Source organism: Salmo salar, chromosome 11 (assembly GCF_965601325.2).
Source record: "Salmo salar chromosome 11, fSalSal1, whole genome shotgun sequence".
Lineage (NCBI taxonomy): Eukaryota > Metazoa > Chordata > Actinopteri > Salmoniformes > Salmonidae > Salmo > Salmo salar.
Window position 1 is genome coordinate 55,075,687 of NC_138301.1, and position 13,924 is coordinate 55,089,610.

General features: G+C 43.1%; 1 protein-coding gene across 1 annotated transcript in view; it reads right to left on the reverse strand.

Annotated features, from left to right (window-relative positions):
• The window catches only part of LOC106609698 (calcium and integrin-binding family member 2), a 42,946-nt gene extending 31,962 nt beyond the window's left edge, over positions 1–10,984 (reverse strand). The window contains exons 1-2 of the mRNA XM_014208668.3: positions 10,491–10,984; positions 9,735–9,769 (exon numbers count right to left, since the gene is read on the reverse strand). Coding sequence (XP_014064143.1) covers positions 9,735–9,769; positions 10,491–10,541 — 86 coding nt within the window. The 5' untranslated portion in view covers positions 10,542–10,984. The remainder of the gene's footprint in view (positions 1–9,734; positions 9,770–10,490) is intronic.
• Between the last annotated feature and the right edge of the window lie 2,940 nt (positions 10,985–13,924).

Genomic DNA, 13,924 nt, shown 5'->3' on the forward strand with positions numbered 1-13,924 from the left:
TGTATCTGATGCTGTCTGGACAGTGAAACAGCACCTCTCTGTCTCAGTATGTGTAGACCATGTATCTGATGCTGTCTGGACAGTGAAACAGCACCTCTCTGTCTCAGTATGTGTAGACCATGTATCTGATGCTGTCTGGACAGTGAAACAGCACCACTCTGTCTCAGTATGTGTAGACCATGTATCTGATGCTGTGTGGCATGTCATTCTCTTTTTTGGCCAGACAGCATCAAATACATGGGCTACATATAGTAAGACAGAGGGGCGCTGTTTCACTCGCTCGGATGCTTTCTCCTGGTGAGATAGTTTCAGCCATTTGCGAATTGAAGGAAGGTTGGCGGGTGCACAGCGTGTCACGTCTGCTCCCGCTCTTCCCTCCCCCTGGCGCTTGAGGGTGCCAGGTTGCCCTGCATCACACACTCCTGCCATCCATCACGCACACCTGCCTTCCCTCGTCACGCACATCAGCGTTATTGGACTCACCTGGACTCACTCATCACCTGTTCATCTCCTCCCCTATATTAGTCAGTTCCCCAGCTCTGTTCCCCGCTGCTGCATTGTATTGTTTTTGTCTTTAGTATTAGTTTGCTGACGCTGTTCCTGTCTCGTTCCATGTCCGTTCTTTATTAAGTGTTTTACTCCCAGTACCTGGTTCGTCTCTCCAGTGTCATATCATGTGACAGAATGCAGCAGCCGACATACGAAGCATCGGGGAGTACTGGTGTTCCGGTTGGAATGGTGGTATCGGCTCTGGGTCGCCACCGATGGAACCGAGGGTGCCTAGCCAGCTCGTCGGAATTCCACGTCCTAGCTGGCTCGAGAGGTTTCCTTGCCCCGGTTGGCGCCCATCCCACGTCGGGCCTCAGCCGGATCATCAGTTCTTGTTTGCCCAGCCGGTCCAGGAGTTTTTTGTTTTGTTGGTGACGTCGGGGTGGATTCCGCCGCCGATGGAACCGCAGGTGCCTAAGCCAGCCCATCGGGCTTCCACGCCCTGGCTGGCTCGAGAGGTTTCCTTGGCTCGGCTGCTTCCCATCCCACGTCACTCTCCACCGGATCATCGGGCTCCCTCTCTGCAGCGGGATCGACAGGCGTCTTGCATTAGCCGGATCGTCAGGCTCCCACGCCCCAACCGGCTTGCCCAGCGCCCATGTCTCGGCCGGTTCGCCCAGGTGGGATGCCGGGTGGCGCCCCAAGAGGGGGGATACTGTCACGTCTGCTCCTGCTCTTCCCTCCCCCTGGAGCTTGAGGGCGCCAGGCTGCCCAGCATCACGCACACCTGCCTTCCCTCGTCACGTGCACGTCCAAGGAAACCTTTCTCCCCTATATTTGTCAGTTCCCAGCTCTGTTCCCCGCTGCTGAGTCTGGAACTCCTCCTCCACTGTCACCCTATGTCATCTCATCATGACTTTGTCCTTTGATTACCAACATTACTGAAACGGATCCTTATAACAAATCCACCAGCTCACAAATAAAACCTCACTTTATAGCTCTGACACCATTACCCCACACAGCCAGCCTGCAGAGAGAGAGAAGAGAGAGAGGAGAGAGAGAGAGAAAGGAGAGAGAAAGGAGAGAGAGAGCGAGAGAAGAGAGAGAGACAGTGAGAGAGAGAGAGAGAAAGGAGAGAGAAAGGAGAGAGAGAAGAGAGAGACAGTGAGAGAGAGAGAGAAGAGAGAGAGAGGAGAGAGAGAGAGAAGAGAGAGAGAGAAAGGAGAGAGAAAGGTGAGAGAGAGAGAGAGAGAGGAGTGAAAGCGAGACAGAGAGACAGACGGAAAGAGAAAGAGAGAGACAGAGAGAAAGAGAGTGGGAGAGAGAGAGAGAGAAGAGTGAAAGCGAGACAGAGAGAGACAGAAAGAGAAAGAGAGAGACAGAGAGAAAGAGAGTGGGAGAGGGAGAGAGAGAGCTAGCCCCACCACTAATGACTTAGTAAATCCCATCCATATATTGCTTAGCAGCCGGGCGGCCAGGTGCCCCTCCTCTCCTCATGATTCACACTACAGCTTGGTGTGCTGCCGTTTTATTGGGTCATTTGTGGCACATCGCTGGCGATTGCAGCCATCCATCTTGGGGACAGTGTGTGCGTCATACCTCTGAAAACCAGGCTCAGTAGAACCTCTCTGGTCTGAATGAACTATGTTGAGGTGAGGTACATCCTGTCCTGGTATAACAGAAAGGATGTTGAGGTGAGGTACATCCTGTCCTGGTATAACAGAAAGGATGTTGAGGTGAGGTACATTCTGTCCTGGTATAACAGAAAGGATGTTGAGGTGAGGTACATCCTGTCCTGGTATAACAGAAAGGATGTTGAGGTGAGGTACATCCTGTCCTGGTATAACAGAAAGGATGTTGAGGTGAGGTACATCCTGTCCTGGTATAACAGAAAGGAAGTGGCTCTCAGTTTGAAGAACAACAACATCCAGAGGAACCGAGGTGTACCAACTGTTACCACACCCGGAAATCAGACCATGGAGAAAGTGGTATCAAGGAGGAGGTTGTTTTAAATTAGATGAACTATTATGGGACATATGGAGGGAATTGAATTGACTCATGGATAAGTCATCGCTACTGTTTACTTGATACCTTAGTTGGAACACACATTCAAATTCAGTCACTTAAAGCACTATGAGGCGAGAAGCAGAACCGTAGAGGTGTGGAGTTCACAAAAACAATTATAGATTACTCCACTCCTTAACCACCAAGAATGGAAAAGTGGCCTCCATAAATCCTGGAAGGGTTCACCATAGCAGAACAGAGAGGTGTGTTACCACAGCCAGAAATCAGAATCAGTGAAAGGAGGAGGGTGTTGTTGACAGTAAACAATCCCCTATTATGAGATGTCTGGTTAAAAGGGAATCAACTGACTATTGGAGAGGTAGATCATGTTCACTTCATAACTTGAAACGATGAATGTATGATGGATTGATCAACATGGTGATAAGGGCTACTGTCCTGGGTCAAACTGACCCGGAACATAAGTAGATATCCTTTTCCAACACAAGGGAAGGGTTAAACCGTTACAGAAAATACCGACTCTGTTAAACATTCAGCAAGTAGTTTTTCCCAGACAAAATACTGTACAGTATATACTGTAGATAGCAGTATATACTGTATGGTAGAAGTATATACTGTAGAGTGGAGGAGAGGAGAGGGGAAGGGGACTACGGTAGGGTAGCAGTATATACTGTAGAGTAGCAGAATATACTGTAGGGTAGCAGTATATACTGTAGGGTAGAAGTATATACTGTAGAGTGGAGGAGAGGAGAGGGGAAGGGGACTACTGTAGGGTAGCAGTATATACTGTAGAGTAGCAGTATATACTGTAGGGTAGCAGTATATACTGTAGAGTAGCAGTATATACTGTAGGGTAGCAGTATATACTGTAGAGAAGCAGTATATACTGTAGAGAAGCAGTATATACTGTAGAGAAGCAGTATATACTGTAGAGAAGCAGTATATACTGTAGAGTAGCAGTATATACTGTAGAGTAGCAGTATATACTGTAGGGTAGCAGTATATACTGTAGGGTAGCAGTATATACTGTAGAGTAGCAGTATATACTGTAGGGTAGAAGTATATAATGTAGAGTAGCAGTATATACTGTAGGGTAGTAGTATATACTGTAGAGTAGCAGTATATCCTGTAGAGTAGCAGTATATACTGTAGAGTAGCAGTATATACTGTAGAGTAGCAGTATATACTGTAGGGTAGCAGTATATACTGTAGAGAAGCCGTATATACTGTAGAGTAGCAGTATATACTGTAGGGTAGCAGTATATACTGTATGGTAGCAGTATATACTGTAGAGTATCAGTATTACAGACAGATGTATCAGTCTGATTAACAAGGAGAGAGTACAGAGTATTACAGACAGATGTATCAGTCTTATTAACAAGGAGAGAGTACAGAGTATTACAGACAGATGTATCAGTCTGATTAACAAGGAGAGAGTACAGAGTATTATAGTAAATTAGTCTGCAACTATCAGCAAACGGCCAGCACTACACTATACATTGGTCATCTACAACGCATCAAAAGACAATAAGTGTGTGTTAATAGGAATCTACATCCAATACGTCATTTTAATGTTGCCGATGCAGCTTTGCAACTTCAGAGGATTATTGAAGTGGCCCTGACCTACAGTATATTTCAAGAAAACAAATGGCCATTGGTTAAAAAAAAAAAAACAAGCTCCTACAGGTTTTTAATTGTAAGCGGGGAGCGATTTCCTACCATAAGTCACTCTGGAAGGGCACTAGCAACCCTTCAGGAATTTCATTGCTTTCGAATACTGAGGCCAGCAAAAAGAGAGAACAAGGGAGATGGGGGAAGAGGGAGAGAGGGAGGGCGGGAGAGAGAGATGCCCTGTCTTTGGAGACACTCCAAGTTACAGCCAAGGCAGTGTGGACTGGAGATTAGGAGTTAGCTGAAAGCCCACAGGCAAGGCAGTGTGGACTGGCGACTAGGAGTTAGCTGAAAGCCCACAGGCAAGGCAGCGTGGACTGGAGACTAGGAGTTAGCTGAAAGCCCACAGCCAAGGCAGTGTGGACTGGAGACTAGGAGTTAGCTGAAGGACCACATGCAAGGCAGTGTGGACTGGAGACTAGGAGTTAGCTGAAGGCCCACATGTCACGGTTGTTGTACTGGAGAGAAGACCAAGGCGCAGCGGGTTGCGTCCTCATCATGATAATTTATTCAATACACGTGAACACGAAAAAACAATAAACAAAAGAGAACGACAGACCGCCAGTTTTACAGGCTAGGTACTCACATATAGCAGTGCAAAATCAAACAACTACCCACAAAATAACCAAACACACACCTCTATATAGGACTCTCAATCAGAGGCAACTAGAAACACCTGCCTCCAATTGAGAGTCCAACACCCAATCCTAAACATAGAAAACTAAACTAGACAGAACATAGAAATAAATACACAACACAAACCCTCTGCCACGCCCTGACCAAAACGAATACAATTACTCCCTCTGCTGGTCAGGACGTGACACCACAGGCAAGGCAGTGTGGACTCGAGACTAGGAGTTAGCTGAAAGCCCACATGCAAGGCAGTGTGGACTGGAGACTAGGAGTTAGCTGAAAGCGTAAATGTTGGTGGCAGAGAAAAGAAGAATGGGTAGTGCCAGCTGAAATTAGTTACTACAAAAAATATGATATACGCTGCATTTGGAAAGTAGTCAGACCCCTTGACTTTTCCCCCGCAAAATTACTTTACAGCCTTATTCTAAAATAGATTAAATAAATAAAAAATCCTCAGTGCATCAAAGCTGGGACCAAGAGACTGAAAAACAGCTTCTATCTCAAGGCCATCGGACTGTTAAACAGCCATCATTAGCACCTTAGCGGCTGCTGCTGTCACCACTTCCGCCGAAGTTGGTCCCTGTCCTTGTCCGTAATTGTTTGTTGTAGTGCTTGTGCACGGTATGCTGGTAGTTACTGGGTTTTGTTTGACCCATTTTTTGTATTAGTCTGTTGACGGTGGTTTATGGTTATTAAACACAACCGTTGTAAATCAGTTTCCGCTCTCTTGCGCCTGACTTCTCTGCCGCCAGTAGCATCGCATTACAGCTGCCCTATATACAGACTTGAAAACTAGTCACTTTAATAATGTTTACATATTTGTAAGGGCTGTCGTCAGAAGTAGACCAAGGTGCAGCAGAGGATGTGTTCATCATTAGAATTTTAATTCAAACAACGTGAACACTATACAAAAAAACAAGAAAACTGACAGCCAAAACAGTCCTGTCAGCTGCAAACACTAACAGAAACAATTACCCACAAAACCCAAAGGAAAAACATGCTCCTTATGTGTGATTCCCAATCAGCAACAACGAGCTTCAGCTGTGCCTGATTGGGAGCCACACACACGGCCCAAAACAAAGAAATACAAAAACATAGAAAAAGGAACATAGAACGCCCACCCAATGTAACACCCTGGCCTAACCAAAATAAAGAACAAAAACCCCTCTCTATGGCCAGGGCGTTACAATATTTTGCATTACTCATCTCCTATGTATATATACTGTATTCTATTCTACTGTATTTTAGTCTATGCCACTCAGACATTGCTCGTCCAAATAATTACAGTTGAAGTCGGACGTTTACATACACCTTAGCCAAATACATTTCAACTCAGTTTTTCACAATTCCTGACATTTAATCCTAGTAAAAATTCCCTGTCTTAGGTCAGTTAGGATCACCACTTTATTTTAAGAATGTGAAATGTCAGAATTATAGTAGAGAGAATAATTTATTTCAGCTTTTATTTCTTTCATCACATTCCCAGTGGGTCAGAAGTTTACATACACTCAATTAGTATGTGATAGCATTGCCTTTAAAATGTTATGTCAAGCGTTTTGGGTAGCCTTCCACAAGCTTCCCACAATAAGTTGGGTGAATTTTGGCCCATTCCTCTTGACAGAGCTGGTGTAACTGTGTCAGGTTTGTAGGCCTCCTTGCTCACACACGCTTTTTCAGTTCTGCCCACAAATTTTCTATAGGATTGAGGTCAGGGCTTTGAGATGGCCACTCCAATACCTTGACTTTGTTGTCCTTAAGCCATTTTGCCACAACTTTGGGAGTATGCTTGGGGTCATTGTCCATTTCGAAGGCCCATTTGCGACCAAGCTTGAACTTCCTGACTGATGTCTTGAGATGTTGCTTCAATATATCCACATCATCATGATGCTATCTATTTTGTGAAGTGCACCAGTCCCTCCTGCAGCAAAGCACCCCCACAACATGATGCTGCCACCCCCGTGCTTCACGGTTGGGATAGTGTTCTTCAGCTTGCAAGCCTCCCCCTTTTTCCTCCAAACATAACGATGGTCATTATGGCCAAACAGTTCCCTTTTTGTTTCATCAGACCAGAGGACATTTCTCCAAAAAGTACGATCTTTGTCCCCATGTGCAGTTGCAGACCGTAGTCTGGCTTTTTTAAGTCGGTTTTGGAGCAGTGGCTTCTTCCTTGCTGAGCGGCCTTTCACGTTATGTCGATATAGGACTCGTTTTACTGTGGATATAGATACTTTTGTACCTGTTTCCTCCAGCATCTTCACAAGGTCCTTTGCTGTTGTTCTGGGATTGATTTGCACTTTTCGCACCAAAGAACGTTCATCTCTATGAGACAGAACGCGTTCCTGAGCGGTATGGCGGCTGCGTGGTCCCATGGTGTTTATACTTGCTTACTATTGTTTGTACAGATGAACGTGGTACCTTCAGGCATTTGGAAATTGCTCCCAAGGATGAACCAGACTTGTGGAGGTCTACAAATGTTTTTCTGAGGTCTTGCCTGATTTCTTTTGATTTTCCCATGATGTCAAGCAAAGAGGCACTGAGTTTGAAGGTAGGTCTTGAAATACATCCACAGGTACAACACCAATTGACTCAAATTATGTCAATTAGCCTATCAGAACCTTCTAAAGCCATGACATACTTTTCTGGAATTTTCCAAGCTGTTTAAAGGCACAGTCAACTTAGTGTATGTAAACTTCTGACCCACTGGAATTGTGATACAGTGAATTATAAGTGAAATAATCTTTCTGTAAACAATTGTTGGAAAATTTACTTATGTCATGCACAAAGTAGATGTCCTAACCGACTTGCCAAAACTATAGTTTGTTAACAAGAAATTTGTGGAGTGGTTGAAAAACGAGTTTTAATGACTCCAACCTAAGTGTATGTAAACTTCCGACTTCAACTGTAAATTGTTTAACATGAACTGCACTAGCTAGCTAGCTAAACTCAGCTCATCATCAATGGTATCAAATACATCAAAAACATGGTTGGCAAATAGGCAACTAGCTGTCTATATTGATGTGGTTACAATTACTAAACATTTGGATAAACAAATCATTTATGAAAACATGATGTGATGTATGACAGGTTTGTGTTTCAGCAAAGTTGATGACGTCACTTGTAACTTGGCATCGGCAACAGAAATTGCGTCCAAATTGCTTCGTGTGACACAGGTTTCAGAACATGGCATAAGCCAAGGAAAAATGTGTAGAATTTCAGGAAATTTGCATTAGAACTGCACATTTTCTCTCAGCCCGATGGCAAAATGTGTAGAATTGCAGGAAATTAGGTTTAAAACTAACAACATTCTCTCAGCCCCATGACAAAATGTGTAGAATTGCAGGAAATTAGGTTTAAAACTAACAACATTCTCTCAGCCCCATGACAAAATGTGTAGAATTGCAGGAAATTAGGTTTAAAACTAACAACATTCTCTCAGCCCCATGGCAAAATGTGTAGAGTTGCAGGAAATTAGGTTTAAAACTAACAACATTCTCTCAGCCCCATGACAAAATGTGTAGAGTTGCGGGAAACTAGCTTAAAAACAGCTATATTTTTACCAGAAAGGTGAGATTTTAACCTTTATTTCATGAAACTGCAGCTGCAGCTGCTGGCTGGGCTTTGGTTAAACTAATGAAGGCTGCAGCTGCTGGCTGGGCTTTGGTTAAACTAATGAAGGCTGCAGCTGCTGGCTGGGCTTTGGTTAAACTAATGAAGGCTGCAGCTGCTGGCTGGGCTTTGGTTAAACGAATGAAGGTTGCAGTGGCTGGCTGGGCTTTGGTTAAACTAATGAAGGCTGCAGCTGCTGGCTGGGCTTTAGTTAAACTAATGAAGGCTGCAGCTGCTGGCTGGGCTTTGGTTAAACTAATGAAGGCTGCAGCTGCTGGCTGGGCTTTGGTTAAACTAATGAAGGCTGCAGCTGCTGGCTGGGCTTTGGTTAAACTAATGAAGGTTGCAGCTGCTGGCTGGGCTTTGGTTAAACTAATGAAGGCTGCAGCTGCTGGCTGGGCTTTGGTTAAACTAATGAAGGCTGCAGCTGCTGGCTGGGCTTTGGTTAAACTAATGAAGGCTGCAGCTGCTGGCTGGGCTTTGGTTAAACTAATGAAGGCTGCAGCTGCTGGCTGGGCTTTGGTTAAACTAATGAAGGCTGCAGCTGCTGGCTGGGCTTTGGTTAAACTAATGAAGGTTGCAGCTGCTGGCTGGGCTTTGGTTAAACGAATGAAGGTTGCAGCTGCTGGCTGGGCTTTGGTTAAACTAATGAAGGTTGCAGCTGCTGGCTGGGCTTCGGTTAAACTAATGAAGGCTGCAGCTGCTGGCTGGGCTTTGGTTAAACTAATGAAGGCTGCAGCTGCTGGCTGGGCTTTGGTTAAACTAATGAAGGCTGCAGCTGCTGGCTGGGCTTTGGTTAAACTAATGAAGGCTGCAGCTGCTGGCTGGGCTTTGGTTAAACTAATGAAGGCTGCAGCTGCTGGCTGGGCTTGGCTTCCAATGGAAAGAAGTGCGTTAACCCATTTTTAGTTTGTGAATTCTAAATACTGGACTGGTTACACAGAGACTGCTGAGGGGAAAACTGCTCATAAAAATGTCCGGAACGGAGCAAATGGAACGGCATCAAACACCTGGAAGCCATGTTTTTTATGTATTTCATACCATTCCACCGATTCCGCTCCAGTCATTACCACGAGCCCGTTCTCCCAAATGAAGGTGCCACCAACCTCCTGTGCTGTGTGACAATAATCCCTATGAGCACAAGAGAATATGTATTTTCAACGTCTTGTGCTCACTGGGTTAAGTAGCCATTGCAGCCTCAGTCCATGGTCATCATGTGTTTCATTAATAAAGGGAAGTGGAATTAACAGTCTCAGATCCATTGTGTTAACATATGGATGGTAAAGCACATGTACTGTATAAAATAAACTTACTGTAGGATCTCTTTGCGTGTGAAGAATGTGCAGTCCTGTAAAGAGACAAAGGAACGTTAAAATCCCGTTTGAATGAACAGACTTAGACGAGCAGGACGAAAAAGAGAGCAGGTTTAAAAGATGGGCGGTGTGGCAGCCGCCCTCATTTGATGCCAACCATTGGGCACTAAACCCTGGGAGAGTTTAGATGAGGTACTCCATGCTCAATGGGGTTTACGACAAATCAAATCATACACAGGTTTACGTGGCGCTATTATGAAACAAGCATATTTATTCCTTTGTTTGGTGGTAACCAAACCTGTACACCTCCGTGATAATTTTGTGTATCTGCTAAATGACACCCTATTTCCTATACAGCGCACTACTTTTGATAAGGGTTCTGGTAATAGGGAATAGGGTGCCGTTAGGGATGGAATCTCACAGTATATAGCCAGTAGTCCACCTACCTGGGACTTATCTCAACCACCCAACAATAAACAACTATAGCGTGCGGAAAATTCTCTCAGTGTGTAAAAGAAAGATACATTTGCCTGAAAATAAACTTACTTTCATTATGGCCATTTGCAATTCATCATGTCAGATTAATTTCCTGATGTTTTTTTATTAAATATATGGGTTAATAAATATAAATAGGCCTATCTAAGTTACTTAATCCACAATAAATATTGTTGAATGTTACATGTATTTTGATATGACAATATGTAAATTAAGTAGCCTAAACGAGATGAAAGAAAAAAATATTTGAACACATTTTACCTGATATGCCTCGAACTGTTCATCAGTAAATATCGTTTGCTTATTACCCATCCTGGTTGAGTATTTTCCCCATCACACAGATACATTACATTGGACGTTCGTGACGTGCTTATTTCTGTTTCAGTCATTTAAGACGACATCATCGCATTATCTTGTGAAAGATTTGATTCATAAAACCCAAACGTGGATTAACGAACAAAAACGCGTTGATTAGAAATGCAAATTCGCAGAGAAAGTAGGCCTAGACCTCGTTTCCGAACAGGTGATTTTGTAAAGAGGTGTGACGAAAAAGACAAATATATTCCTTTCCCTGCATCCTTGGAGCAGCAGCGTGGCGAGGGTAGGTCGGGTACCACTGACTCTGCCCTTGTTGAATGTTGACTCGTCACTGGAGTGTTTCAGGATGTAGCGCCCGATACAGTAGCCTACCGTTGCAGACCAAGACAAGCCAGAAGGCGGCGTCATTTAGGCAGCCAACTGGTCAGATCTGTCCAGCTACGTGATGGGTTCCTATGGAAACGGTATATGGTGCTTTTAAAAACACCGTTAGAAGCTATATACAGTAAATCTAACAGAAGCTACTGTATATAGATCTAGCAGATGTCACTATAGTTTTGAATATAACAATATTAAGAAATATGAATCATATCCATAGAGGAATCTGTAGTTTTAAAATGTAATAGAAGTTAAAATGACTCACAGTGAAGATTACACAATACTATTAAGGACAAATGTCAAAGACTGCCTAGACTGGTAAATGCTAATAAAATAGGCAAGCCCTTTGTACCAATGTACTTAGGATACTTACATGTAAAACATTAACATAACAGAGAGACTGGATGGAAAATGTGTGAACTGTGAATGAACTCCAGCTTGCAGGCTACCAGTCTGTCTTTCACTTCTCTCTACAGATTTACAGAACAGGAAATTAGCCAATATTTTATAGGAATAAGTGTCTTCATACCTGCAACCAATCACAGCACACAACCAATTAATTCTAACAGACCAATAAGCTCACAGTTCCAATTTTTTTTTACATTTACATTTAAATCACATGATCGCTGTAGTTCACTTATGGAGGCACATGCCCCTGTTACATGTGATAATTATATGGCCCCTATAGTCTACAGTTGTAGACTACTTTACATGTGGTAATGATATGGCCCCTAGAGTAGTAGGCTACTTTACATGTGGTAATGATATGGCCCCTAGAGTAGTAGGCTACTTTACATGTGGTAATGATATGGCCCCAACAGTAGTAGGCTACTTTATATGTAATAATTATATGGCCCCTACAGTAGGAGGCTACTTTACATGTGATAATGATATGGCCCCTGGACTGTGATCACACAGTCCCCCAGAACAGCTGGTACTCTCATGCATGGTTCAGCATTGTTTGCCTCGAAGCGATTATAGAAGGCATTTAGCTTATCTGGTAGGTTCATATCACCTCAATGCCATTGGATGAATCCCGGAAAATATTGCAGTCTGTGGTAGCGAAAAAGTCCTGTAGCTTAGCATCAATGAGCGCCTCCTGTTTGAGTTTTTGCTTGTAAACAGGAATCAGGAGGATAGAGTTATGGTCAGATTTGCCAAATGGAGGGCGAGGGAGAGCTTTGAATGTGTCTCTGTGTGTGGAGTAAAGGTGATCTAGAGTTTTGTCTACTCTAGTTGCACAGGTGACATGCTGGTAGAAATTAGGTAACAAAAATTATTTCAGTTCCACTGCATTAAAATCACCGGCCTCCAGGAGCACCACCTCTTGTTGAGCAATTTCCTGTTTTCTTATGGCCCTATGCAGCTCGCTGAGTGCGGTCTTAGTGCCAGCATCGGTTTGTGGTGGTAAATAGACAGTTACAAAAAAACATATATAAAAACCCTGTGGCCTTTAATAATAGGTTAGATCCATAAAGATCTGAATCTGTAGTCTTTTAATAATAGGTTAGACTCATAAAGATCTGAATCTGTAGTCCTTTAATAATAGGTTAGATCCATAAAGATCTGAATCTGTAGTCCTTTAATAATAGGTTAGATCCATAAAGATCTGAATCTGTAGTCTTTTAATAATAGGTTAGATCCATAAAGGTCTGAATCTGTAGTCCTATAGGTTATATCCATAGTCTGAATTTGTTTCTGTACATGAAGCTGAAGGGAAGGGAAGCCTGCTATCTGGTGGTGGAGATATGTACTGTAGAAAGGATTGGATGGAGGATGTATCAGTGGTGTCAAACTCGTTCAATGGAGGACCTAATGCAGGGGTCTTCCACTCTTACCCTTCTACAGGGTTTCCCAAACTCGGTCCTGGGCCCCACGGGTGCACGTTTTGATTGTTGCCTTAGCACTACACAGCTGATTCAAATAACCAAGCTTTGATTGTGTAGTCAATGCTAGGGGGGAAAAACAAAACATAAATCCAGGTGGGGGACCCCAGGACTGAGTTGGGGAAACCCTGCCCTGCCTCTTATCTGGAGGACTCACGAAACACAAATACTTTGTTTGTAAATTATGTCGGAGTGTTGGAGTGTGGCCTTGGCTATCCCCTGGTTTGCTTAATATAAGACATTTGAAATGATTTATACTTTTACTTTTGATACATAAATATATTTTAGCCATTATATTTACTTTTAATACTTAAGTATATTTAAAACCAAATACATTTAGACTTTTACTCAAATAGTATTTTACTGGGTGACTTTTACTTGAGTCATTTTCTATGAAGGTATTTTTTTGTTTTACTCAAGTATGACAATTGGTTCCACCACTGCAACTTTGTTGTACAACTCAACTATGTACTTCATAGTTGAGTGTCAAACTCATTCCAAAGGGCCGAGTGTCTGCAGGTTTTCGCTCCTCCCTTGTATTTGATTGAGGAAATAAGGTCCCCAATTAGTAAGGAACTCCCCTCACCTGGTTGTCTACGTATTAATTGAAAGGAACAACTAAAAACCAGCAGACACTAGGCCCCTCAAACTCAACTCTGGACCTTGAAGCCAGATCCACTGCGTTTTTACCCTAATCAGGGACTGATTTAGACCTTAGACATCAGGTGGGTGCAAAATTATCAGGTAGAACAGAAAACCAGCAGGCTCATAGTAGGGATAACCAGGGATGTTCTCTTGATAAGTGTGTGAATTGGACCATTTTCCTGTCCTGCCAAGTATTGAAAATGTAACTAGTACTTTTGGGTGTCAGGGAAATGTATTGAGTAAAAATCACTTTATTTTCTTTTGAAATTTACTGAAGTAAAAGCAGGAAAAAATACCCAAAACTATTACTTTAGTGTTTTTTACTTAAATACTTTACACCACTGCAAAGTAGACATTATGTCGATCAAAAACAGTAATCTTCAACATGTATTATTTTATTGAAACGCTTTCATCGCGGATTTGTTTCACGTTGTAGTATTATGATAAACAGACATTACGTTGCTTATG